The sequence below is a fragment of the Ambystoma mexicanum genome, chromosome 2p (genome assembly GCF_040938575.1).
Source record: "Ambystoma mexicanum isolate Mex_15411 chromosome 2p, UKY_AmexF1_1, whole genome shotgun sequence".
Classification (NCBI taxonomy): Eukaryota; Metazoa; Chordata; class Amphibia; order Caudata; family Ambystomatidae; genus Ambystoma; species Ambystoma mexicanum.
In genome coordinates this window covers 899,860,791-899,887,699 of record NC_090923.1, presented here as the reverse complement: position 1 = coordinate 899,887,699, position 26,909 = coordinate 899,860,791, and the positions used below count along the sequence as shown (strand labels likewise).

At 44.3% G+C, this 26,909-nt stretch overlaps 1 protein-coding gene across 4 annotated transcripts in view; it reads right to left on the bottom strand.

Annotated features, from left to right (window-relative positions):
• Positions 1 to 26,909, bottom strand: part of CLASRP (CLK4 associating serine/arginine rich protein) — a 1,024,175-nt gene that overhangs the window by 426,146 nt on the left and 571,120 nt on the right. For all 4 annotated transcript variants that reach the window (XR_011302052.1, XM_069644604.1, XM_069644606.1 and 1 more), the window contains 2 exons: positions 11,548 to 11,778; positions 3,551 to 3,811 (listed from right to left, as the gene is read on the bottom strand). Coding sequence is in view for 3 of the 4 variants with exons in the window: in XM_069644604.1 (XP_069500705.1) it covers positions 3,551 to 3,811; positions 11,548 to 11,778 (492 nt within the window). In the remaining variant the exon portion in view is untranslated. The remainder of the gene's footprint in view (positions 1 to 3,550; positions 3,812 to 11,547; positions 11,779 to 26,909) is intronic.

Genomic DNA, 26,909 nt, shown 5'->3' with positions numbered 1-26,909 from the left:
TGTGAAGAGAGTGACAGGTGACGTTGAGATGATCTTGGGCTTGTTCGCGAGAACATGCCCTGATCAGCCAACCATCCAGGTAGCGGTAGACGTGAATCCCCCTCTGAGACTCGCTGCCACCACCGCCATCCGTTTGGTGAAAACCCTCGGGGAGGAGGTTAACCCGAATGGCAGAAATCGAAATTGATAATGAGAACCACCAACTGCAAACCTCAGGAATTTTCTGTGCTCGAGATAGATTGGCACATGAAAATAAGTATCCTGAAGGTCCAATGACACCAACCGATCCTGGAGTTGGAGGGCCTGAAGGATCTGAGAAAGTGTTAACATCTTGAACTTATCCTTTCTGAGGAACTTGTTCAAGTATCTCAAGTCCAAGATGGGTCTCAGTCCTCCATCCTTCTTGGGTATTCGGAAATAAGGAGAGTACAATCCCTTGTTCCTCTCTGCTACAGGCACTGGTTCTACAGCACCTTTCTCTAGCAGGGTTAAAATCTTCTGCACAAAGAGCGGATCCGGAATCCTCAAAGAGTGGTTCCCTGTTGGATTGTTCTGTGGTCTCCTTATACAAGGAAGGCAGTAACCATGGGCTAAGGTTTCTAGAGCCCAAGCATCCAAAGTAATTTCGCGCCATTGTTCTAGATGTAGAGACAGTCAACCCCCCCCTCCCCCACTGGTGAACTGTAACTCAAGACCTCAGAGCTTTTGAGGCGGCTGATGCAGTAGCCGACGGTAAATAGGCTGCTGCTTGAGCAGGCTTTGCACCTCTTCCTCGCCCATCACAAGGACATTTTCTTTGGCCCCTTTGAATGGCCATTCCTCTCACTCTTCCAACTGAGGAGTGGTAGCGAAAAGATCTACCCCTCCAATGTTGCCCACTAGAATGAAAAGGCTGAGGTTGCCCAATAGCAGCGCCTAAAGATTTGGCTGCTGCCTTTTAGGTCTGCAACTTCTCAAGACTCTCGTCAGCCTTGTTGCCAAAAAGGCGAGACGCATCAAAAGACACGTTGAGAAGTCTGGATTGCACATCCACGCAAACCTGTGCATAACGGTGCAGGTAGCCATGGCTCTGTTGATGCTATCAGTAGAATCCAAACCTGAATGAAGAGATTTGCACATGGCCTCTTTGCCATCTCTAACTATGGCTAAGAAGCCATCTCTTTCACCCCATTCGGGAATGTGCTCTGCCCCCATGGAAATGCAGTCCCATAGAGTGAACGTAAACTTTGCGAGGGCACAAGTGGAGATTTTAGTGCCATGCACCCAGCAGAGAATACCTTCCTTGCCCACCCATCTACGCGTTTGTCATCCCTATCAGGACGGATGGTAGGGTACACTGCTTGTTTTGGATATTTCTGTAGCTGCCTGGACCACCAGACTCTCCGGAGTGGATTGTTTTGACAGGTAGTCGGGGGTCACAACTGGAAGGGTGTTACTTCTTAGTTGACTGCCGGATTGGTCTCCTGTGTCTCCCAGTTCCTGGCCACCCTATTCTTCAAGGCCATATGGAATGGTAAGATGGGATATGACTGGACCTTTGTCTAGAATGTCAGTAAGGTCGTCCTGTTTATATGGTAATGGGGGCCTACTCCAACCCATGTAATCCACCACCTTTGACAGGGGCTGCCTGTAGGATGCATCCACATGCTTTGCCAGCCTCTGGTTTCCCAAACTCGAGTTCAGGTGAAGTATCCACCCCACTTCCAGTCGGCAGATATTCATAAAGGTCCTGCACTCTTCTGCAGTGAAACTCTCTGGTACATTGGACGTACCATATTGTAGGCCAAATGGGGTCTCTTCATCAGACTACTCCTCTTTGTCATAAATTGAAGAAAGAGACTTGAAAAAGTCCTTCCAAGGTAGTGGAACATAGGTTTTCTCAGGAATTATGGTTCTTGATAGAATTGGCTTAGACGCTGTAGTAGTCGTTGAGGTTTTCTTAATCAGCGCCATTGGTATAGGAGCGGCACTCAGTGTTGACGGCACCGCTGGTAAAGATGGCACAGCTGGCGTTGAAGTCTTCGGCGTCAATGTGGACGGTTTGGAAGGCGTCGAAGGCGCCGCTGGCGTAGACGACCTCAACTTGTGTTTATGATCCTTCAATGTTACATCGGATGGAGGCCTTGAAGGCTCATGATGCGGATCAGGCCTTTGGCCCAGGCCTAGGGTGTGCGAAACTTAGGCCGAGACCTTTCCTTTCTAGCTTCTTTCGAGGTGCGGTAGGAGCATGGCTTGGTTTTTGCTTTTCGAAAATGTTAAGCATTTCAGCCCTTAAGGCCTCCCACTTGGCCGGAGTGGATTTCTTGGTTGGACAAGCAACTCTTTCTGGGAAGCATCCGATGACAAAATCGACGAAGGCGACCTACGATGCCTTCTCTTAGACATCTTCGAGGACGAAGAAGAGTGGCGTGAGCCACTCCTTGACCTGGACCGCTTGGCCTTCTTCTTCCGAGGAGAGTCACTTCTCGACTCGTCAGTCAAATGTTTCACGGATCGGGTAGGGGATTTAGGGATTTTGCTTACCTTCAGCTTCTCCTTCCGTTCCCTCAAGGCCTTTCCAGTCATAGACCAGTACTTGGAGCCGTCGGAGCCGTCATGGTCCGCTGTGAGGCACCACAAAGAGATACAGTGCGGATCAGTCAGGGACATTTTAAATCCGCACTTCGGAGTCGTCGATGAAGACATCTCGAAGTCTAAGGTATAACAAAGACATCACAAGATGTGAGGAAGCGTGCCGTATTTCTTCAAAGCTATCGTGGAAAAACAGAACTGAAGCCAACGGGCGCTGCGCGTGCTATATATGCCTTCAATGACATCATCCTCGACACAGTCCTTCGAGGGACAGAGTTGACACACAGCGCCCTCTGCCAAAAAAAAAACAATGCTTAAGCTGGAAAGCATATGTCAAAAGATGAGGAATACGTGGGAGGACACATTCCATTTGAATATATTTATTGCATGTATCACCGCATACTGGAAATGTAAATATTAAATCTCAGCGCACACTGAGAAAAGTATTCATTTCTTGGACCTATGGAAGCTGGGGAACTGAATATAAACCCTCACAGCCCGAAAGAAAAAAAAATAGTTTGAACTGCACATTGGGAAATGGAGTCTGGAAGCCCAGAGATAAGCTTTTGAAGCATTTGTTGCGTGAATTGATGCATTCTGGGTAAAAGCGCCTTATGGCCCAGAGCCAAATAGTGAAGTATTAAGTGCTTGAATGGAGAAGCTCATGTTAGTATACTGTGTGTTCTGCGCTCCGGCATCCAATTCCCAGAGACAGTAAAAACCTCTGGAAAAAAAATTAGTTGCTTATTATAGAGTACTCTCCTCCCACTTGATAAGGGCTTGAAAGAAAGCCATTTTTATCATGAAACAGTAAAAAAAATGAACAGACAAAAAGCAACAGTGGTAATGAGTAATTCCTGCAAATAAAATCTTGCATAAACTTCCTTACTAGAGTCCCCCATTTATTTTGTTGATTGTTGTAATGGGCAAAACTGTTAATTGCTCTACATTAATTATCTTTCAGATTGCCCCCAATTACCTGGATCTCTGTCGAGAGTTGTACTGTCTGTTGCGGTCCATAGAATGCGAGCGGGAATGTCTGCGTCCATCCCTGGTCCCTGCACCAGAAGAACGACGGCTCCTGCTCTGTGATCGAGAGTACCTCCGAGTCCGTGACGCGGAGCGAGAGTGCCTGTTGGATCGCTGATATCCACTTGTTCTGTGTGATCGGGAACTGGACCTTGAACTTGATGATGAAGACGAAGAGGAGGATGAAGAAGAGGGAGAAGTAGATGGTTTCCTAAAATGGAGAAGAAGCAATACATCAAAGGAATGACTCCGTGTGCTGAAAGGGACTAAAACTTCAATGACACTGCTCTTCCATTCCTCTAACCAACTTTTTAGGTTGATAGGCAAACATAACAAAAGACACACTCATAAATCCTATTTCTTCATGGGTATTTTCATTTTATCCATAAACATGCAATATCTTTACCTATCTGCAAGTTCCCAAAAACCTTAGCAGAAAGATAACTCTTGCTTAGACTCCTAAAATTAAAATTTCTGCCCCTATTGCTTACTGTTTTTTCCTAGGATTTCTTCACAAAGTACATCAGTGGTAGTGAAAAGATGTGTGTTGCAAGAACAGTAGAAAACAGTTTAAAAACAAGGTAATGAAAAGGCATGGAATCGGACACAAGGAAAAAGATGCACTAACGTTTGCCACTAAGGTAATAGGGTGCTGCTGGGTCCCAGAAAGCTTTGCATTGCCAGGTGACCTCTACTACTGGATCTCACATTTTAATCTATTTCCTGAACTTGAATTCTGATTACACAGGAGGCGGGTGGTGTATTTTAATGAAGATGCACATGACCTTTTGCAACATTTTCTACTTCATTGATGATCATAAATACAGAATACAACATAGGATATTTTTAAAGGGAGAAGAGGAAATCATTAATATCAAAGGGAAATAAGTGCATAGCCTTTTCGAAACTCTTTAGACAAATCGTTTTTTTAGGAGGCTTCTTCGAATTGAGCATCAGGTCTTAGGTCATTGTCTAAACAGTAACGACTGGCAAAGCTGTGCATAACTATCCACGTCAATAACACATTTTTGATTTCACAAGAATGCCCAGAAAGATCATCTCTACTCCTAGTGGAATGGTCTATAGGTGTCCCAGGAAGTGTTGTATTGGATCATGCAACCTTAAGCACAAACCTATCCATCTGGCAATTGATTGCTTAGAAACCGGGAACCCCATGCAAATGGCTCCATAAGTCACAATTGTTTGAATTTTTGGATGCGTCTCGTTTTTCCAGATTAAATTGCAAAATTCTTGACTTCCAATATGTGCAAGTTCCTCTTCACAGTTAAGAAAAGCTTTGAAGAAAAAGCATGATTAATATGAACAATCGAAACCACCCTTCTGAAGGAAAGATGAATAAATCCTTAAAGGTATGTTGTGCTAATGAAAAATAGTTAAGAGCATATTGGTAAAGCCTAGATTTCACTAGCTCTTCTTGATGCAATCTACTATAGCAGATCAGTGAACTTTTATGGAGTATAAATGAAGACCCGATTTACTCAGATCGAGAAGATAAGGAAGTACCAACATTTTTGACAAGATGTGAAGTTTGCATCTCACTCCAGTTTCCAGAGAAAAACCTTTTTGTTCTTAATGCTACATATGACGGAACAGGAATTTCGAACAGATCGAAACATGACCAATTAATCGAAAGGGCAATCTATTTGGAGTTTGGTTCAGGGAAACTTGAGGCAAAGTCAACACGCTGCTTTTTTCGCCTATGGCAAATAGGTCTATAAATGGGTTATGTCCCATTTCGTCACCATAACTTGCACAGCAGTGTGGCTTAAGATTCATTAGTGGTTCTTGAAAAAGATCACATTAGATAAACAAACCAACAAAATTGACAGCCAACAAATACAAGGAGCAGTTTCACTTTTGAAGTGAAATGAGAACAGCTATGCAATGTGTCACTACAGCTCCCCACTGACGCTAGAGAATTATACCGGGTCTTCATGCTCTCCAGCTTTGAACAGGCTCAAATGCCTTTGCAAGTCTTGAGCCTTCTTCAACAGTTCCCCAGAAAGTTTAGCAGAACACTCCAAATGAAATGAAGTTCCCAAAAGGGCACGCTATATATCAAAGCATTGTTATATAAACAATTTTTAAATACCAAAGGATATATCAGCACTGGTTGCATACTGTCAATAATAACAGGCTAAATAAAAACAGAAAATGTTCAGTTAATCCGAGGAATATTGTGCAATGTGGGACCCGCGATACAAAAATCCAAAAACAAGTAGCAAAACTAAGACCAAATCTAGCAGGATACCCTGAATTGCGTTGGGGAAAAATATCTTGAGCGAAAGCTCGAGAAAAACATAATGAAAATGTCAATGTGGCGACCTCCAGTGACTGGGCGGCCGACAAAATATTGAATGGTTGCAATTGGAAGCTGAATGAATCCCCTGCTCCCAATTTTTCTATTTGACCAGTGAATCTGAATCCTTATTGTGTTTAAGTCATACAGGGAAGATGGAGAACACACTGATACCGAGTGAGAAGCAGCTGAACCAGAGAAGAAATTAGGAAGCTCTAGAGCAGAAGGACTCTTACAAAAGTGAAACAACCAAGAACTCTGACAGTAGTTTTGTTGGGGAGCAGTAGGTTCTAGGTCTTACCTGACAAGACAACTATGACCTCACACTATTGGAACTGTAAGGTGCAAGTAGCACAGTTGCACCCATCCCTGGCCTTCAGAAGTTCATGAACTACTCCAAAGCAGCATCAACTTCAAAGGTATTCAGTCATCCTACTCGCCTACCCAAACAGCAACTGACTCCACTTTTAACCTTTCATTTTTAGAGTACCAAGTGTTCACAGCCAGTGGTCAGGACCACCAGTGTTGCCCGAATGACCACAGACCTATGGAAGTGGGTCCTCTCTCAAACAGTGGGCTTGTACTTCATATTGATGGAAATTGCAGAAGCAGAAACATGAATCTGTCTCAACTTTATTTAAATGTAATGTAAAGTGTTTTTAGTGCCCTTCTGCCAATAACGTGGACCTTGCTGCACATGACTAAAAAGGGGGAAGGGTGTGTTAGAAGGCATAGAGATTAAAACACAACTTAGCAAATAATGCATCATTTTAAGGCTCTGTGCCGAAGAAGTTTCCTGGAGCAGAATAACTCATACCGACTGTTCACACTAGCGGCAAAGAGGTGCACCTAAGGGGTCCCCCAAATGGGCAAAGATCAAGTGCATAACTTCCTGGCAGAGTTCCCACCCACAGGAGGGAGGACGACTTCTGCTTTCTCAAGGCATCTGCAACCACATTCTCTGATCCAGCAAGACAAGAACATCTTGTTCTGCAGAGCACAGAACCACAACCACATTGCTTCCCTGCACAGAGTCAGTACACTTACACCACCCATCTTGTTGAGGTGGGGCCTGGCCAATGGCCTGGCCAATGTGCTGTGCAAAATCGGGACAGATGTAGTCCCATGCCTAGGTAAAAGAAGCTACCAGGGCCAGCCTGATGGCCTGAAGTTCCAACAGGTTGATGTATTCCGGAGCATTGTAGGGGGACAAAATATCACTCACCGTCCGACCTCCAAGATGGGCACTCCACCCACTGAGACATGCATCTGTCATGATGGTGACAGGAACCACCACAGCAGGCACTGAGACACATTGCTAGAGCCCCAAAAACAGGTCCTACAGGGCTTCCTGAAACTGGGATCACCGACTCTGACCAACAAGATGCAGGAGGCCATGAGGCTCCAAAGACGCAGGAAAGCTGAAGCTGGGACCAGAAGGTAAGGATCAAAGATTTTCACCCCCCTGTTCCTCAGGAGGAAAGGCTCTCCTGTGAGTGTCTGGCACTGCTCTGATTAACTGGTGCGACAAGGGTGGCAAACTTTGGGACCTTTTGATATTTGGGAAGACACCTAACCTGTGCAAGATTAGGCAGGTTTGCTGTAACAAACTCTGGGGATCAGGCCCAAATGAGCACACCTGCCAGGCAGGGGAAGATATGAATCCTTTCCCTCCTGAGACGAGTGGCCCCCACATCTAGCAGTTTGTGAAGACACTTTGTGCCAAAGAAAGAATGGTAGAACCCGGAACTTATGAGAATACCATACTGTATACCTCTGGTACCTCCTGTGCTTCTGATGGATCAGCACATTGAAGTAGGCATCCAGAAGGTCCAGTGGCACCAACCAGTCCAGAAGATCGAGAGCCTGAAGGACCTGTGCGAGGGAGACTATCCTGAATTTGATGTTGCATACATATAAATTCAAATGCCGCAGATCTATGATGGGAAGCAGGTACATCCTCCTTTGGGACCAGAAAGTACGACTCATTCACATGCTCTGAAGCAGGCACCAGCTCGACGGGACACTTTTGCAATAGAACCCAAAGCACATCCAAGAGGATGAGAATTTGGGAGGTAGAGGATGGTGGTCGCGAGAGTGATGAACAAAAGAAAGACAGTATTCATGCGATACAACATGAAAGGCTCAAGAGCCATGTGATCAGATGCCATTCTTTGATAAACCAGGATAATCCCCCTCACCAGAGAAGAATGGAGAAAATCCAAATTACAGGGGTTTTGGTGCAGATGGCAGCTGCGAGACAGCAGAGTTGGCAGATCCGCACCTCTGCCTTTATGTGGAAAGTGCAACTGACCTTGTTTACCAGAGGCCAATTGACCCCTGCTGTTCTAGACAAAAAAAAAAAAGAAGAGGGAAAGGGTAGATATGGGGGCTGTAGGACAACCAAACCGAGGGATTTAACCATGGCTTTGGAGGCCATGAACTTCCCGAGGACTCATTGGCCTTCGTCCCAAAAAGGTGGTCAGCTTCAAGCAGTTTGATTCGAACACCCAGGGCAAACTCTGAATTCCCCAACTAGGAATGCTGCAAAAAACAGACCCAGTGCTGTTACCTAGAAAAAACAGTCCACCGTGCAATGCCAGATTTCTCTGTCCGATTTGCAGCTTCCTTTCCACCCTTCATCAAGGGGGTAACCGTTCTTTCATCTCCAGTGTCTGTAAATTCTCGCCTGCCTTGGAGACCACGACCCATGAAGTGAGGGTGTACTTAGTTAGAGCACAAGTGGCACTCATTGCTCTTAGAGCCAGGTGGCCCATGGCGAAAACCTTTGCTGTCCCAAGCATCTAAAATCTTGCTCTCCCTTTCTGGGAGCAAGGAAAGAAAGGTAGCTGACTTGCTCAAGCATGGTGCGAGTAGACAAAAACCCTGGATCAAAAGGAGCTGGTCTGTGCTTCTTTGCCAAGTCATGGTCCACTAAAGGAACCATGGCATGGTTCTGACACAAAGTCATATCGGGGCAGCCACAGCCAGATTAAAGGTAAGCAGGACACTGCCATATTAATCAGTCAGGCTGGACTGAAGGTCTAGTGGCACAGCCATCCCCAGAGACTTTCACCTTGGCAGACATTCTCTGAAACGAAGCATGAGGTTTTGCATATGCGCAATCTGGCTAAAGTCTACATCCAGTGAGGTACCCAACCCACTGGCAAGATGTCAAATTAGTAAGATCAACATCCTGGTTGCAGAAATCTTTAGGAAAGTCTCTCTTCACTAGAGTACAGGGTTTTAAACCCATATGTTATGGGTATAAGGTATGAGGTGCTCATCATTGAAGTTCTGACCTATCTTTGAGAAGGCAGAGCGTAAACCAGAAAAGCATTGGCACTGCTGCTGAAGTCAAAATGTCACCAAAGCTGAAAGGCTTGAAGATGGATGCACACAGTGTGGAAGTAGAGCTTCCAATCGGAGGGGTTTGGGGGCGGAAAGAGCCTCCACAGAAGGCATGTTTTTGTTTTCCAAGGAGGTTCACCTCTGCTTGCTTCAACCAGCACAATGGGACCTGGCGTCATTACCAGCAATGAAGCCATTGGCCAACAGTGCCTCAAATAAGATGTTAAGCAACTTGGGCCTAAATTCCCCCCATAGTCTCTGAGATGAAGACTTAATTGGGGTACGTACATGCAGGTCAGTACTTCCTCCCAGGCATCCTTGTCATTAAATCCAGAGTGGCTGCTTCGATTCCTTGTGGAGGATGAAGAAGAGTGATGTATCAAGCCACTAGGAGAGCAGGACTTCTTTCTGTGCTGCTGCGTTTTGTGCTTTGTAGGAAGGGCCTCCTACATGGACACCACTAAGTGATCAGGCCCCCTCAATGAAGGTTCAGGCACCTGCGACTAATGTTGTCCTTTTCACATCTTTGTGACGGTAAGTGAAGATTTTGACGTCATGCTCCTGAAGGTCCTTAAGATGCATGGATTTGCAGGATCTGCAAACCTCTGCGTCTTGACCCTCCTCCAAAGCAATAAAGAGACACTGTGTGGATCAGACAATGACATTTGCCTCCTCAAATCCGAGAAGGACCTGAAGTAGGAGGCCTTTGGGTTATGAGGTATGATGTAGCAAAATAGCCAAGCTAAAGTGGAATTCAAATCAGCATATTGACTGTGGGGATAAAGGAACAGTGTTCATGGGGCACGGCTGGCTCCATATAAACTGTGGGGTATCCACGTACTGGACCTTAAGGGTGGTCTACTACCCAAACCTTCCCCTTGGTTGTCATGTTCTCACATTGGGATTTGGGCAATTTTGTTTGTAATGGTTTCTTAAAAAACAAAGGTTTTATCATACTTTTGTTTTTTGTCATAAAAGGCTGTCCTTAAAGTGAAGCAATATTGCCTTTAATATATGGAGAAAAACTCTCTATATTACTAACATCAAAAAAAAGGAGGAAAAAGAAAAATACAAAAGAATAATAAAAAGAAACTGACGCAATTACCCTAGGTCCCAGATGTAGTAAATATATCCCCCGCCCCCAGTGAAGATTTCAACTAGGGATTAGTGGGGGTCTTTTAAGAAAAACCTGCCCTCAAGGGAAACCTATTAAAGTCAATATTGCTTCACTTTGAGGACAGCCCTTTATGATAAACAACAAAAGTATGATAAAACCTTTGTTCCATATAAACGGTCCCTTATGTAACATCAGGCATGAGAAGGGCACAATTGCCTCAAAATATCTAAGATGAGGAATCTGTGGCAGAAAGGAATTCATTAGACCTGTATATGTGTATCTGGATACATGCTTGGATACATACGTACATAGAAACACACGTCCCAATTTCCACTAGGAATCAATGATTATGGAGAGGGGAAGTGTTGGCATCCAACTGATTATTTGCTTCCTTTCCCTGTATTTGTTATACAAATAGAACCGGACCAGCTACTGACTCTACAAAATAGAGGTGAAGCAAGGGCAATCTTTAATCCATTAACAAAATGTAGAAGTATTAAAAAACCCTTCGAAGAGTACACACCCTGGAAGGCTCAGAGGGTAAATAGTAATTTAAAATCAGACATGAAAGATCAATAAGGATATTTCAATGGTTGATCACGAAAAACAATGCCATGACCATAGATTCCAGATTATTGGATCACTGAAGTTTTGATTTCTGCTGTCAACAAATTCCGATTGGGCCCAGGGGAGTTACATAGGCAAATCAGAAATTGAAAATAAGGGGGACGTTATCAGGATTAAGGTAAGACAAAATACTCACATATTTTTATAAAATCTAAGACCTTGTGCTCAACCAGATAGATAAAGCAGCCGATTCCATCAAGGAGAAAAGAAAGTCTTATTCATAGGCAAGAGTGAAAAAAAAAAAGGTTTGCATCCGAAGGAATCAAAAGTATTAAACGCAAAGAGGAGGCCTAAAGGTAGGCAACAGTTTCCAAGTAGCATATGAAAAATAAATTATGGCAAAGTTGCAACAGGTCGAACTGCTGGAATCCGGGCAAATCTCTTAAATCATTTTCACCAAGTTTTCAATCATTAAATACTTCACATAGGTTTCTTACTTGGACCTCTTGAACTTTAGACCCTTATAAAGTGACCCTGATGCTTCTTTGGCTTTTAAGTGTTTGAAAATTAAACAAATTTGAAAATTACCGACCGGGAGGAGGTGCTATGACCTGCCGCAGCTCCACCCTGCTGCGTTAGTGTGGTGCGTTTGATAGAGGTGGTGGGCTTCACCGGGACTCCACCAGCTGCTAGGGAAGCAGCAGCAGCTGCCGCCTCCTCGTCACTGCCCCCGTAGCAGGTGATGAAAGTGATCTTCTCCTCTCTGCCTGGGGTAGGTGAACGAGAACGTGTTCTTGATTCAGAGCTGGACTCGGACTGGGACCTAGCAAAGAAGAAAAAAAATGCTGGAATTAAGATTTACCATATGAATTCTAAAGACTTGCTAGAAGATCAAAATACGACGCATTCATTCTGAAATGTGTTGAAAAGCAAAAGACCTTTATTGACAAGAGTAATTGATGATGAACTTAGTTGGCTAAAACGTTAATAGTTCACATTTTCACCCGAGCACAACCGCACAATCGAGTACAAGAGCACGCAAATTAGTGTTTATTCGTAGCATGCAGGATGTTTTCATATGTGGAAAAACAGAATGTCTCTTAAGAAATCAAAGATGACCAAGTACTAATGTTTTATTTGTTTTGTACCTTAGAATTTATAAACCGTTTTCCCCAAAACTCTGTACACAAATGACATAAAAGTGGTACAAAAGAATGGAAGTACAAACAAACGAACGAAACAAACAAGCATAAGGTGAGTTTTTAAGTGAGACCTAAAGGGTAGATAAGAGGCTTGTACACAAAGAGGGCGGGCATTTCAAAGCTTAGCAGCTCAGAGAGCAAAAAAACAAAAGCGAGACTGTGCGTCGAGGGAAGGGCAGTTGAGAATCAGTCAGAAGGAATGAGTAAAACGAAATGGACGTGAAGGAACATACACTTGTACCAAGATGAAAGATCAGGGAAAGCACCCCATGAATACATTTCAAAACAATGCAACGAAAATGAAACCGAAGAACTGGAAAATGAAGGCAATCCAGTGTCTTAATAAGGGTCAATATGAGAATAGGGAGGGAGAACAAAAAGTACACAAATAGTAGATTTAGTAATATGTTGTAAAGGAGCAAGAGCACAGGCTCTGGTTCTGTTTTCAAACAAAATGTATACATGTGCCCATAAGAGGTACTTTCAGAGTTGGTCTACAATATGGAATTTACCACCACAGGGTTCTTGCTCATGAAAAGCCCAACAAAAATAAGAACACTAATAAACACACCAAATACAGCATTTTATTTACAGGTTTATGTTAACAATTGATGTAAAAAAGAAAAAACTTAATGATTCTTGGTGCGGGTTACTGGACCTGAAAGCAGAGTTCAAATGTCCATGGCCAGTTCCTCTTTTGCAAGGGTCGGAAGTTTTTTTTTATTTTTAAAAGGGAAGTATATCTGGGCAACATTAAGCTGGGTTTACAAAATCCCTTTTGACACATATAAATGCCACTTATAAAATAGTTCAACAGCTTCACGGGTAGTATTCGAGGAATGAGGGAACGTGGCACACAGCTTGCGTCCGTGCAGAAACTCCTTGAATCTTGAGTAGCTGTGCCAACAAACAAAACTATAATTAACCATGTGAGTATGTCCGGAATATAAAGACCCCCAAAGGCGATAATCTATATGTATCGTTTAAAGCAAATTTGGGAAAATGTTACCAATATCATCATCTGCAGACTTGTCTGCTGTGTAGTCTGCCATCTAAAGGTTGGTCCAGAGTATTACAATTCGTTTATGTGCTTTACCTTTGCGCTGGACACGTGTTCCTGTAATACGAAGCATGCGATGTGTGGTTGCATCCCACATATTTCTAAAGTCGACACCCCTCTGATTGCTTTTGTTTGCGTGTATACGTACATTAATACAAGTAAAAATACGTTTCTAAAAACACTCAACAACGAAGACGCACTTAAAACATTCCCACACCATACATTTCTACTACATTTAAGAAACTTACTTTAAAACCATTTAACATGTTTTTTGTATTCCAACGCCCTCCACTACTCATAGTGGGGAGGATGGGATTGGCGTATGTGACAAAAACCGAGAACTCCACAAAAATGGAAGACATTTTCCTTCTGCAGCCTGAAATTGGGTTTAGATTCACAGGCTATATACCTAGAGTGATGAGCAGTACGATGTTCTCCCAGGGGAGGATGAGCTATAGGAGTTTGTGAAAATAAAATCTTTAAAACTGCCCGCCCAAATTGGGCGTCTGCATAAGTGTATTATGCAGTAATGCTTGGTGAATGCGTTCACGGACCTCCACGTAGCTTCTTTGCAGATCATGCAGTGCTGGAAATGGGAATTGCCAACTGTGGGATCTCACCAGCACGGGGGGATGGGGCGATGTGATCCCACCCAAACCCTCAGGTTTATAGGTGCATAGGTTACAGAAACATTAGGCAATTAGCAGGGTACAGGTATTGCAGGTAAAAACAGTGAAATAAGTATTGTTTCATAGTTTACTGTTTTTTTTTTCTCTCTTGAATTTTGATGGTTCAAATATATTTGTATAGGATTGTTTTTTTCTGATATGTTCATGTATTTTGTTAAAGGATAGTTCCAGGACTTTTTTTTTTATTGTCCCTACGGTTCGGCCATGTGTTTTTAAGCATAAATCGGTAGATCGTAGAAAACTTTCCTATGGACCTTACCCGACTTTTCGTCCATTAACGCACTCGAAATCAGCCGCCATTTTGTCATAATCCTATCATTTCCCCCCATCGACTTGGCTCACCTGCGTTTGCGGCACTAAATCAAATCCCCCGCCCCTGAGCCTGACATCAGCAGACGCGTACCGCCCATTTCCCAACGCCAAAGCACGTTTCGTGTCAACAATCGCTGCGCCTCAGCTAATGAAGTGTCGCCATGGAAATGGCAGGACGCCTCTTTCCTCAATAAGTATAAACACACTGTTTCACAACACACAGCAGCAGATTTTCGATTCCATTACTCTCTCTGTGTTACTTTGAGTATTCTGTGACTCGTTTCTGTGCTCTGGTCAGCTACCTTCGCCGCTTCTAGGCCTTGTGAACACCTGTACCATCTCTGTAAATTATTTTACTTTCTTTACCACACAATGGCTACAATAATGCCGTATATGTACGAGCCCGAGTACACCGAGGAGGAACTACTGGAAAGGCAAGCACGCGAAAACGATGGGGATTCGGACGGCAGTTGGGAGGACCAGTCAACGGATGAAGAGCCTGGACCATGTCGCATGGACGGCGTCTCCACCTGGTGCACGTGCAATCGGTGCGAGCTAATGCCAACTGAGGAGGAGAACTGCTGCTGCCGTGAAAATTCCGGGTGCTTGGCCTACATTTCGGAAGGCGAGCCAAGTCCGCAATGCATCACCGAGCTGCCAGAGTTCAGGGAAGCCTGCCTCTCACGGACCGTGTTGAGGATGATGGTGCTTATGCACGAACTTCGCGGCACTGTTCGTCCGCGTAATCCGAGTAACGAGTAAGTATACTCTGGTTGTGATGTCAGTGATGCCACTACTATTTCATGGTCGTCTCCCACATATAAAATTACATCTACATATAATTCGAACGCATGTAAATTGGTTCCATATTGTGCATTTTCTAGATAGAATTTTTTTCAAAGCAGAATGACATTTTTTACCTGAATCGACATTGATAAGAAATTTTTGTCATTTTAATACAGTTTGCATCTTTCATTTTCACAGGTGGTACAGGCTGGTGGCCTATCGTTGCTTCACTTGGTGGCTTCACGGGAGGCTCGGACACCACGTTCGGAGAGTAATACCTGCCTGTGCGCTACTTGCCATTAGACAACATTTCCCCAGCGACAGTGGACAATACCGCGGATTTTCCCTGGATGTGCTGCAACCGGAACTTTACAATGTGCAATGTTTATTATTTATGTTCAATTGAAATTACGATATAAAATAAAACCCAACATATATTTTAACAATGGTTGTTTTGATTTTTTAAATGAATCTAGTGTGTCTCCATTGAATAGTCTTCCTGTGCCTTGTCTTGTCACACCACATGTCTCCGGCCAGCATCCTCCCTCACGCTGGCCGCCCACCTTCAATCCACATAACCGTTGAACCCATATGCAGCAGACATGCATATGTTATTTTGCGGGTTGGCATCAAGCCTCCCGGCCTTGCCTCCTCCCCCAAAAATACTAACCACACCACTTTGTTCAAGCGTTGGCAATAAAAGGCCGTTGGATTTTATTGATACAAAACATGGTTATAGGTAAATAATCAATATGGTTGATCATAATAAATCATCCTTTTGGGCACCGGGTACAGAGATGACCCCCTCTGGCCCGTGCCGCCTTGCCACCACAGGCCAGCCTGCTGCTGACTAACTGCCTAGGCATCCAGGGTCTCCTGGGTGAACTGCACCCATATATTCTCCTGGGAGGGTGAGGTATTTATAAACTCACCCCCCTGCCTTCCAAGTATTAGATCCTGCAGCCTGCCTCTTACATGCAGTTAGATGGCCTCTCCTTGGTGAGGCCCTGCGGCAAACGAGTCTTGTCTGCACGACCACCGCCCCAATCCACCCCCCGCCCTATCAAAGGCAGTTCGCACCGGGGTACTTGCGCTGGCAAGTGGAGCTGTCAGGGAGCGATAAAGGCCAAGAGGTGCCAAAGACCATGTACACTTCAAAGTGGTCTATAGAGCATGGGTTGTTGTTCCCATGTCTACCTCCAGACCCCGTGCCTCCTGCCAAGCATCCCCCCTTACGCTGGACGCCCCCCTGCAATCCACATAAGTGTCTCCATTCACGAGTCTTCCTGTGTCTTGTCTGCACGACCACCGCCCCAATCCACACCCCCGCCCTATCAAAGGCAGTTCGCACCGGGGTACTTGTGCTGGCAAGTGGAGCTGTCAGGGAGCGATAAAGGCCAAGAGGTGCCAAAGACCATGTACACTTCAAAGTGGTCTATAGAGCATGGGTGGTTGTTCCCATGTCTACCTCCAGACCCTGTGTCTCCTGCCAAGCATCCCCCCTCACGCTGGACGCCCCCCTGCAAACCGCATAATGCCACGACATATACACGTCATTCATTCACAAACACACCCCTGTTTCGAATTCTTTATAACCCACTTCATATTTCTAATGAGAACTTCTTTGCGCTTTGCTAGTCAACCCGTGAAGGTGCTGGTTATCTGCTCTTCGTCTCTGTGAACTTCCGTGACCACTTCGAGCAAACTCGTCAGTTTGCAACCTGTGAACTGCTCCCTGTTCTACGACAAGAAACTACTCTGATCCCTGCATCTAACTGTTTGTTCGTCAAGGTAAGGCCATGTACCATAATCATTTTGCTTCCAATATTTTAATTTATATCTATTTGCTAGTAGTCATCAAATTGCATCCATGTTTTCTTTTCGTTCAAGACAGTACATGCAAGGAACTAGTCACATGTTCTGAGTTTAGTCAAATTATTTTTCTATTTTTTTAAACTTATTCAAATACTTATCCGCATGTGAATAACGTGTATAGTTCCAAGAACCAAAACGAACCTTGCATTGAACCTTTTATGTGTCATTTAATTTTTTAACACATTGGTATTCATAGAGAATTGTTGATCTTTACTTTTCAGAACTTTCCACAATGCCTGCCTGTTCCATTGGCGGTTGCCCTTCGAAGACCCATAAAAAATCTGAAGGTACTATAATACATGTTTTCCCTAAGACAATAGATCAGATAAGAGAATGGGTCCGATATTGCGGATATCCACCGTCTGAGCTTGAAAGTAGAGTCCTAGAAGTCTTTGCGGACAAGAGGGGTGATCGATACCGCATCTGCAGCAGGCACTTTAGCTCAGACATGTACTCCACATCATTGCTAATAAAGAAGAACACACCGCGAGAAAAGCGAAAATTGCTCTCAACCGCTATTCCCACTCTATTCGTCCACATCCCTCCACTGGTGAGTCAAGTTTACGGATTTAGCTCTCGGCCTTGCGGTAGTGTGTAGCATTAGCTAACAATAATTTCCCCATTTATGTATCCACTCAATATGAAGGCGGAAGATTCTCCATCCGTGTCGTTATTGCAGTCATCAGCCACTTCAAGCGCCTATCGGGTAATCTTACTTAGCTATTCTGCCACTGACTTGTTTTAGGCATGTAAATCAATAGTTTTAATTTATCGTGTAATTATTTTACCTAATGGTACACCCTAGTACTCGTCCTCTAGTCTTTGTTTTCAGTTATAATTATTGTTATCCAAAATAATGCAAGTACTGTCTTTCAGGGAGATGCTGAGGAGTCCAACGCATTGACGACAACCGTTGATGTCACTCAGATGCTCGAGGTACGTTTCCGGACAGTTCCATCGATGGAGATCATCAGATCTTGCATTCTTGTAGCGTGATTGTTACACACAATGTTTCTTTCATTTTTAGCCATTGATATGTCCTTCTGTCGTCGCCCTCCTATGTGTCTTCTTTTTTCAATATTGTGTTCATTACTAATGAAAGTCCTATGTTTCAGGGAGTCGATGGAGCATTAGTCCAAGAAGAAGGGGGAGCATGCAGTTACGGGTCGGCGCAACAGCTTGCAGAAGTGTGCACCGAAGTTACAGCGTCCCTTGATGTTCTTATGCATTTCGAGGTATGGATACTGACAGTTCGATCAAGCGAGATCATATGACGTGATTACATCCGCTATACTTCCTTCTTTATTAACACAAGTACTATGTTTCAGGGAGATGACGGAGCTTCTTCTACAAGAACATCACCCCTAGTAGTTGATGCAGATCTCTGGGTGGTGACACTTCCAACGATCGAGCAAATCGAATCATATTTTGATATCCATTATTTATTTTAGACAACTGATCATTTGTGCAGGTCTATTTAGATGAGCCGTTGACGCCTGCACAAAGTTTATGTTCTTTTTAACAAAATAGAAAACCATACTAATGCAATTACTGTGTTTCAGGGAGTTGATGAAGCGTCATCTTCAATAATATCATCAATGGAAGTCTATGCGGAGCCCGAGGTATGGATCTTGACAGTTCCATCTAACTAGATCAACAATGCGTGAATAATTGTCGTTTGAATGTTCTACACAATGCGTTCATTCGTGTTTTGCTATTGAGATGTACGTGGGTATTGGTCCCCAAGTACATTTTGTGTTTTCAATATTATTATACATACTAATGAAAGTCCTACGTTTCAGGGAGTTGATGGAGCGTCAGTGCGCGATGGATGTGCTTATCATGAAAATATAGTCGTTGCAGTCGAGTCGGAGCAACAGCGTCCTGATGTTGAAGTTCGAGGCAAGAAAGTTTCAAAGAAAAGAAAGCAAAAGAAGGTTAGTGTCCTGGTCACTATATTATGTTGTTTTTCACTGTTAATAGTTCAATACTGTAAGTTGTGTTTAAACTGAACATCCCTTTTCCAATCTGTCCTCTAGTTGCGAGTGGGTGTACGAACTAGATCTACACAGACAGTGAAGCGAACGACAGATGTTGCTTGTCAAACCTTTTGGCAGGGACTTGAGACTGGAGATGCATCGTGCCAATGGGAAGAATATGAAGTGATTGACAACGGAGCTATACCACCACCAGCCATTGATAGTGAATGTCCTCCTGGTAGTTTGGATGCAGTCGGAGATCAATTCACAGAATCCACACCCGCAAAAACTAAGACCGCGAGAAAGTTGAAGAAATTGTTTTATTCACCCATCGCCGGAGAAGGAACAGATGTTGCAATGGAAGAGAATGAAGTGGACGACAATGAAACACCATCAATATCACTGAACATAGCGGAAGACTATATCAGAGATTCTACCTTTCATGTGAGTGACATGTCCTCAACGTTACAGGCCGAACCAGCTGGGATGCAGAGTGACAGTATAAGGAAAGAGGCCAAATTCATTGTATTCGATAGTTGTTTGATTGATATTATTATTAGGATGATATGTGGGCATTCGGTTGGTGGGGAAGTATGTGGGGAGCCATTGATTAATGTGACTCGTGCAATTCGAGGCACTAACCTTAAAATACATGCCACCTGTACAAAATATCATCCTTTCTCATGGTCTGCACAACCCATGCTGGGGCAACTGCCAGCAGGCAATCTACTTTGTGCAGCGGCCACACTTTTTAGTGGTTCAAGTTTTAAAAAGTTAGAGTCTTTCTTTCAGTTTGTGGGAATCCATTTCATTGCGAAAACTCAGTTCTACAAATACCAAACCGATTATCTATTTCCAGCCATTAGCGAAGCTTGGAGAATGGAAAAAATGTCTATTGATAGTACATTCGCGGGCAAACGGTTCAGGCTAGCCGGTGATGGACAGTGCGACAGCCCAGGATTTTCAGCCAAGTACTGCACCTACCACTTTCAGGACATGGAAAGTAAGAAAATTGTGAGTTCGGTGGTCGTGCAGGTGTCACAAAGTACATCCTCAGTGGCCATGGAGAAAGTTGGCTTTGTAGCATCATTGCAAGAACTACAATCGCGGGGAATGGTGATCGACCTGATAGCCACGGACAGACACGTTTCAATTGCCAAGACAATGAGAGAAGAGTACAAAAATATAAATCACCAATTTGACGTATGGCATCTTGCAAAAACAATCAATAAAAAAATGTCGGCTGCAGGTAAAAAAAAAAGATATGCAAGGTATTTCACAGTGGTCCAAGTCAATCAGCAACCATCTTTGGTGGAGCTCAAAAACATGTGGAGGGTCGTTGGAAATTCTACTGGAAAAATGGCGGTCAGTAATGCTACACTGTAGCAACGTTCACCGCTGGACCACAAACCAACATTTCCACAATTGTGAACATGGCCATTTGTCCACAGAGGAGGCACGGAAGAAGAAGTGGTTGATTCCTTCATTACCCACTCACAAAGCCATTGAAAAGATTGTATTTGATAAAACTATAACAAGAGATTTGAGGGGACTCACGGAATACTGCCACACAGGAGATTTGGAGGTGTTCCACAATATGTGCTTAAAGTACAGGCCAAAACGATTGCATTTTGGCATGGAGGGCATGATAAATCGGACTCTTCTAGCGGTCTTGGCACATAACCATAATGTTGGCCTTCAACAAAGTAGGACGACCGGAACTTTAGGGACGCTTCGCTACAATAAGGCCTTCACTAAAAGAAGTAAACAATGGGTGATCAAACCAGTGTTTGAGGATATGCAATATGAGTTTATTGAGACACTTATTGTTGATGTCCTAGATAGGCACATACATGGAGTTGTGAACGAACCTGTGCAGGGGACAACTGCATTGCCACCCAACATTGCCTCTGTTCCATGTCCACCTAAAGCAGAGCTTATTGAGAAATACACATCACGGTTTAAATGATTGTAATTTGATTGTCTGTTCTCTCGAGTCTCCTCATGTTGCAGGCCCATTGAATATGTGTATCTATGTAATGTGTAAATAAAAGTGATTGCTCAGTGTACATGCAATGTGTCTCTCCACCCTTGCCCCTCTCCCTTCACCGTGCAGTAGTGCGAACCACCCGGGTGTCACCTGTGACTTTGCTCTGGAGTCTCCTCATGTCGCAGGCCCATTGAATATGTGTAGCTATGTATTGTGTAAATAAAAGTGATTGCTCAGTGTACATGCAATGCGTCTATCCAACCTTGTTCATTTGCGCATTAAATTAAACCAAACAGTAATATAAATCATTTTTCAAAAAATATAGAATGTCTCCGTATTTATGGTTCTCTGGGGCTGCAAATGCACGCAGACAAAATGCAAAGATGGAGTGTAAATTTCAAGTCCTGTGAGATGGCCTTACACTGAATGTAGCTAACTAGGAATGTGTGCTCGTTCAAAGTGAAGGTCAGCTGCTTTGATTTTTTGCTCGGGTGCCGGAATGGCCCACGACTCAGTATAAGGTTCTCTTGTTATTTGACCTTGACAGGCCGGGACCATCCCGAAAGACTTCTTTTTGGGGGTGTGGTGCAATAACGTAAGAAACGATATTGAATATAATTTCAGAAACGAAAGCCATTTAATGTTCGTTCATTAGAAGAAATAACGTCGGCATAGAAGAAGTGGTATTTCGGGGCTGCCCTACGCACAGACACAATGGAAAATGCAAATATAATGTAAGTAACTCTTTAGATGAGTTTATACCGCAATTTAATTACTATACAGTAGCTTTAAAGACGGGTTAAGTTGTACTTGTTCGTTCTATGTGGCATATTGTTTTGTACCGCGCACTATCTTGAGGAGAACCATCTCCTTTTACGGAAGCACCTCAAAACCTTCCGCTTTGCTTCTGGTTTCTCTCTCCCTCTCCCCAGCTACAACTGGTCCACTATCTGCGACCTCGGTCCTGGGCCCTTCCACTCTCCACCTGCACTGCCTCCCTGTCAAACCCTGCACTGGGGGACTGTCTCAGTATCCTACAGCCCCCCCTTCCCAGCACTTGTTCTGCACTTACCTTGCACTCGCCACCAGCTGGCCCTATGTATTTATTATTTTATGCTACTTACCTTGTACTCCACTTCCCCCCTCCCCTTCCCCTTGCACTTTTACCTTCCCCCTACCCCTGCACTTGCGCGATCTGAATGACACCTGGCCTAGTAGGATCGTTCTGTCTTCTCCTTGTTCCCCCACCCCCTCCCTGCCTCGCCACGCCTTGAAACACTTGTGTATAGGCGCGTTGCAAATGCCATATTATATCATATCAGTGACGAAGTGGTCCACTGGCGCTCAGGCGGCTCTGAAAAAGGCGGAGGAGAGGGGGTGGGTTACTGGAAATGACGTATAATACCCAGTTGCACTGTCCTAGCTATGAAATAATTTCCCGACCTAATATATAAAATGAATAATTTTATTAAAGATCTGATGGTGAGACTAATTTCATTTTTTATGTTTTTAAAACGGGTACATCCTTCATTATTGTATGTGTCACGAGTACCAGACACCGGCGGATGGCTTTTACAACCGCCAGTTGCTTCTCCGCGTGAACAACGTTACCACCCTGACCATTTTATGGGACGATCGCCAAATACAAGTATGCCCTTACGCGGTACTAATGGCTAGATGCAACATACATACCGTTGTGGTGGCCTAGTGCCTCGTTGTTGGAACAGCCATGCGATTATCAGTGCGACCGAAGAGCTTATTTTATCGTAAACCAACACCCTGTGTACTGCACACGAACATCGCTTGCCTCAAGACGAACTATTTTGGATCGAGAGCAAAGAAAAATGCAAATCGCTGAATATTCTCTAAACATTTGATGTCAAATAAATGTACTTTACCAAATTTACAATCTTGCGGTTTGATTTAAAAGTACAGTTTCATATTCCGAATTGTGGCGCGCTGTGTTGTGAGCTGATCTGTGTTGGTTTCCGGGTTCTGTGTGGAGTCGCGTAGAAGACGCCTAGGCGCATTTGCCTACGCAGCACAGTCACGTCACGGATAGAGGCGGGGAATATGAATGTTTAGATAAAGTCTGTTTCAGGGGCGGGGGCTATGATTTAGTGCCGCAAACGCAGGTGAGCCAGGTCGATGGGGGGAAATGATAGGATTATGACAAAATGGCGGCTGATTTCGAGTGCGTTAATGGACGAAAAGTCGGGTAAGGTCCATAGCAAAGTTTTCTACGATCTACCGATTTATGCTTAAAAACACATGGCCGAACCGTAGGGACAATAAAAAAAAGTCCCGGAACTATCCTTTAATTCTTAATAAATTGGTTCCAAAGAACAGTGAAGGATTATACGCTGTATACAATAAGGCACAAAGATACAGTCTGGAATACACAAATATATACAAAGATACTAAGTCATGGTTCTGTGTCAAGATGGACTGGATTCTGGACAGCTCAACACTCGGAATACGCTGACGTTGTGATCATCACTCGGGAGGCAAACTTCGGGGACTCCCAGGAAGCGACACAGGCTGTGAGCAGTGATGGCCACTTAACACTCAACTGGAACTCACTTTCTCTCTCTATCTGTTCCATCACCACCTATTCCTCCTTTAGTGTCTCCTTGAAATTTTCTCCAATCCCATCCCTGATACTCTTATCCCCTCCTTCCACCTTCCCCTCTCCTCCCTTTTACCCTCCTCTTCTTACCTCTCCCTCCCTGCTCCCTTCCTCTTAAGTCCCAACTCCTCCTCTCTTGTCCTCAGCTCATTCCTCTTCCTGTTTCCCACTTCCTCCACCCCCTCCTCCCTCGTTTATCTTCACTGGCAAATTGTTCTACTTACTGTATTACTGGTTTGATTAATATTTTGTAATTGCTTCTACTGTTATTGTACCCTTGTTATAATGTAAAGCTCTTTGGCGTAAAGCGCTATATAAACACAATAAACAAACAATAAACAAACAAAAGGGAAGAGTACAGCCCTTGCAGCAAGAACAAAAAATCTGGCTCTGCAAGGCCCCTCTTCGTGGTGAAGAGCTGCTAACCCAGGGAAATGCTTTTGTTACATAGGCAGAAGATCTGTGTAATCCCAAGGCTAAACTGATAATGGCGACCGGTGCAGCAAAGTAGTGCAGAACATCTGAGACTGTTCCGAGTGCTTTGAGTGGCTGGATTTTAAAGCAAGAGGTCAGGACCAGTTGTTCCAAATGGTCCAGGGATATCTTCACTTGCCCTGCAAAGACAGTGCTTTGCAGGGCAAGTGAAGATAGGTCTGCTGGCGATCTTTCACAATGAGTTACGGGTTTTCAGCATGCTGCTCTCCCCTGTAGAGGTCTAGGCTCCACCGATGCCCTGAAGAACGGCATCATGTGGAGTCCTTTTAACCACGATCCGGCCTGGAGTTGCCCCCATCACACCAATGGCAGGGATCTGCACCATTCAAACTGGCGCCGCTTGTCCAATCCTGAACAGTATCTGCCCACTGCATCTGTCCAGCAAAAGACACCTGGCAAGGATGCGGACTGGGTCCAGAAAGAGACAGCCCCCCCAACATCGGCCACACACAAACCACCACTTTTTCCGTGAAAGCTGGAGCTTTCCATGGAAAAGGGGCTTACCATGAATGGAAAATCAGGCCACTCCAGGGGAGGATGAAGGTCAAAAGACAAGATGGCATACATATCATGGCACAGCTATTTCTGACTATAGGGTACTCTATCGCATTAAGGGGGAACATGCAAAAGTGCTCAAGACTATAAAAATAGAAAATAGTATGAAAGTATCCACTGACACCAGCCCACCCCGGACACAATTTTCTAAAAACCAAGTTATACGGACACAAAGTGTCCTTGCAGCACTTCAAAAAAGGTGATGTGGGCAGGAAAAATAAACTAATCTTCACAATGTAGAATAGAGCACCCTGCACCGATAGGCATAGTAACTGATCAGTGCCCCCACAACAGAGTTTAGCAAGGTAAGTGGAGCCAAAAAACTGAAATCAGGAAATGTTCAAAATAGTAAAAAGAAGGAAGTACCTGCAGTCTTATGGAGGGAAAGCAGCAAAAAGGTAAAATCTTTCCTAAGATTAATGCATCAATTGTGCCGGTGGGAAACGTGTATGCAAATATGCCAGACTACCTAATCCATAATGGCCAAGGACCCTGGTTTTGGGTACCTGGAGGTAAAATGCTGTTTTTTAGCATTCTTTCTAGCAAGGATATCTTGGTCTGGTGTGCCCCAAACTGATTAGGTGTTTAGCTCCCACTCATGACCCTTTTGGGCATGGCAACTAAAATGGTTTGCTAGACAATTGCTGATGCCTGGTGTTAGGAAAGTTTTTATTTTGGTATACATCACTTTTGCCAAATGGCAACTTTGCCAAAATAGTTTCTGCTGCTTTTTTTGCGTTTTAAACAACAAACAGGTATATGGTAATTTGGGGATATATAGTGGGGGTTTAAGAGAGGTCTCCTCTCACCCCCGGCTGTTTGTGATTTTTAGAAAAGCAGCAACATTGGCCTCAAAATTATTCAACTCAGAATGCCATTCAGCAAAAAAGAAATGCCACAACAATTCATACAACCATTTTTGGAGGTCAGTAAAGCCTTCTGGTTTACTTGCCTTGTCTGCTTTGCTCATTATAGGGAAACAGACTAGTGCTTAAGACTGCCACTACAGAGATACTATGTCTCTTTATGAATTCTTGCATTTTTACAATTGTACACATCACCTTTCAGAATGTTCGGATACCTTGTATCCTTTTAACCTTTTATATAATGGCTTTTTGGTTACTTTAACAATGTGCCTAAAAACAAGCTGGCAGCAACTGTGTATCGTCGCCATTTTGTATTATTTTACTCTTATATCTACCGCGAATGGCTACTAAAGGGGCCTAGGCACCCTAAGAGGGCCTTGACATCAGATTTTTTGCTTGTTCTTTGGCCTCCTTCCTGGCTGATCAGGTCAAGCAATGCCTTATATAGAAATCCCTTTCCTAGGGAAAACTGCTGCTTTCGCGGGCAAAGGGCGTGTAGGTGGGTGTGTGTCAGAGGAAGGGGCTGGTACGGTCAAGTCCTAACCCACACATCCTATGGTGCCTGAAAGTCTGTTGCTGGGCAGATGCGATGACGAGTCAAAGATTGGACAACACCAGGCCGCTTGACTGTTAAAGATCCTTAGCATTGGTGAGCTTGGGCAGGCTTCCAGTCTGAATCTTTAATAAATTAATAGTTACTGACCGTTGTGACTAACATACTCTTCTAGTCCATAGTCCCCTTTCCTCCATACTGTATGGGCGTCCCTCGCTAGGGACAGGAGATCGAACCTTTTTCACCAGAAAAAAATCTTCCCCCTTTAAATTTAGAGGCGTGCAGGGACGCGGCCCTGGGAGCATGCGCTTGCCTGACTCCGCCCACCGGCGCCACTCCTCAGTCCTGACTGACGCGTCAATATTTAACGTTCCAAATGACTCCAGTATTAGGGGGGAGGATGGTGGGACGTATGGAGGAAAGGGGGACTATGGACTAAGAGTACATTAGTCACAATAGTGAGTAAGTATTAATTACTCTTACGTCCTGCCCTCTTTCCTCCATACTGTATGGGTGATTACAACTGAATGTAGCCCTAAGGTGGAGAGGAGACCCTCCTTAAGAAAACAGGTTCCTCAGAACCGCCTGTCCAAAGGCCGTGCCTGACCTAGAGGCGGCGTCCAAACAGTAGTGCTTACAGAAAGCCGAAGGGGAGGCGCATGTGGCCGCCCTGCTGATGACCTGCCACGGGACATGCCGTTGGGATGCGATGGCCGTGGCCTTGGCTCCGACAGCGTGTGCATGCATGTTTGCTGGCATTGGCTTGTGCTGCCTCTCGTAGGATTCCTTTATGGCAGACAGCATCCACCTTGCTATTGTGGCCTTGGAAGCCTGATAACTGGGCCTTGACCCACCAAATGTAACAAAAAGGGCGTCTGACTTGCGGAAGTCCTTGGTTCTGTCCAGATAGTATTTCAGAGTGCATCTGACATCCAGACAGTGCAACACTCTGTGGCTCATTCT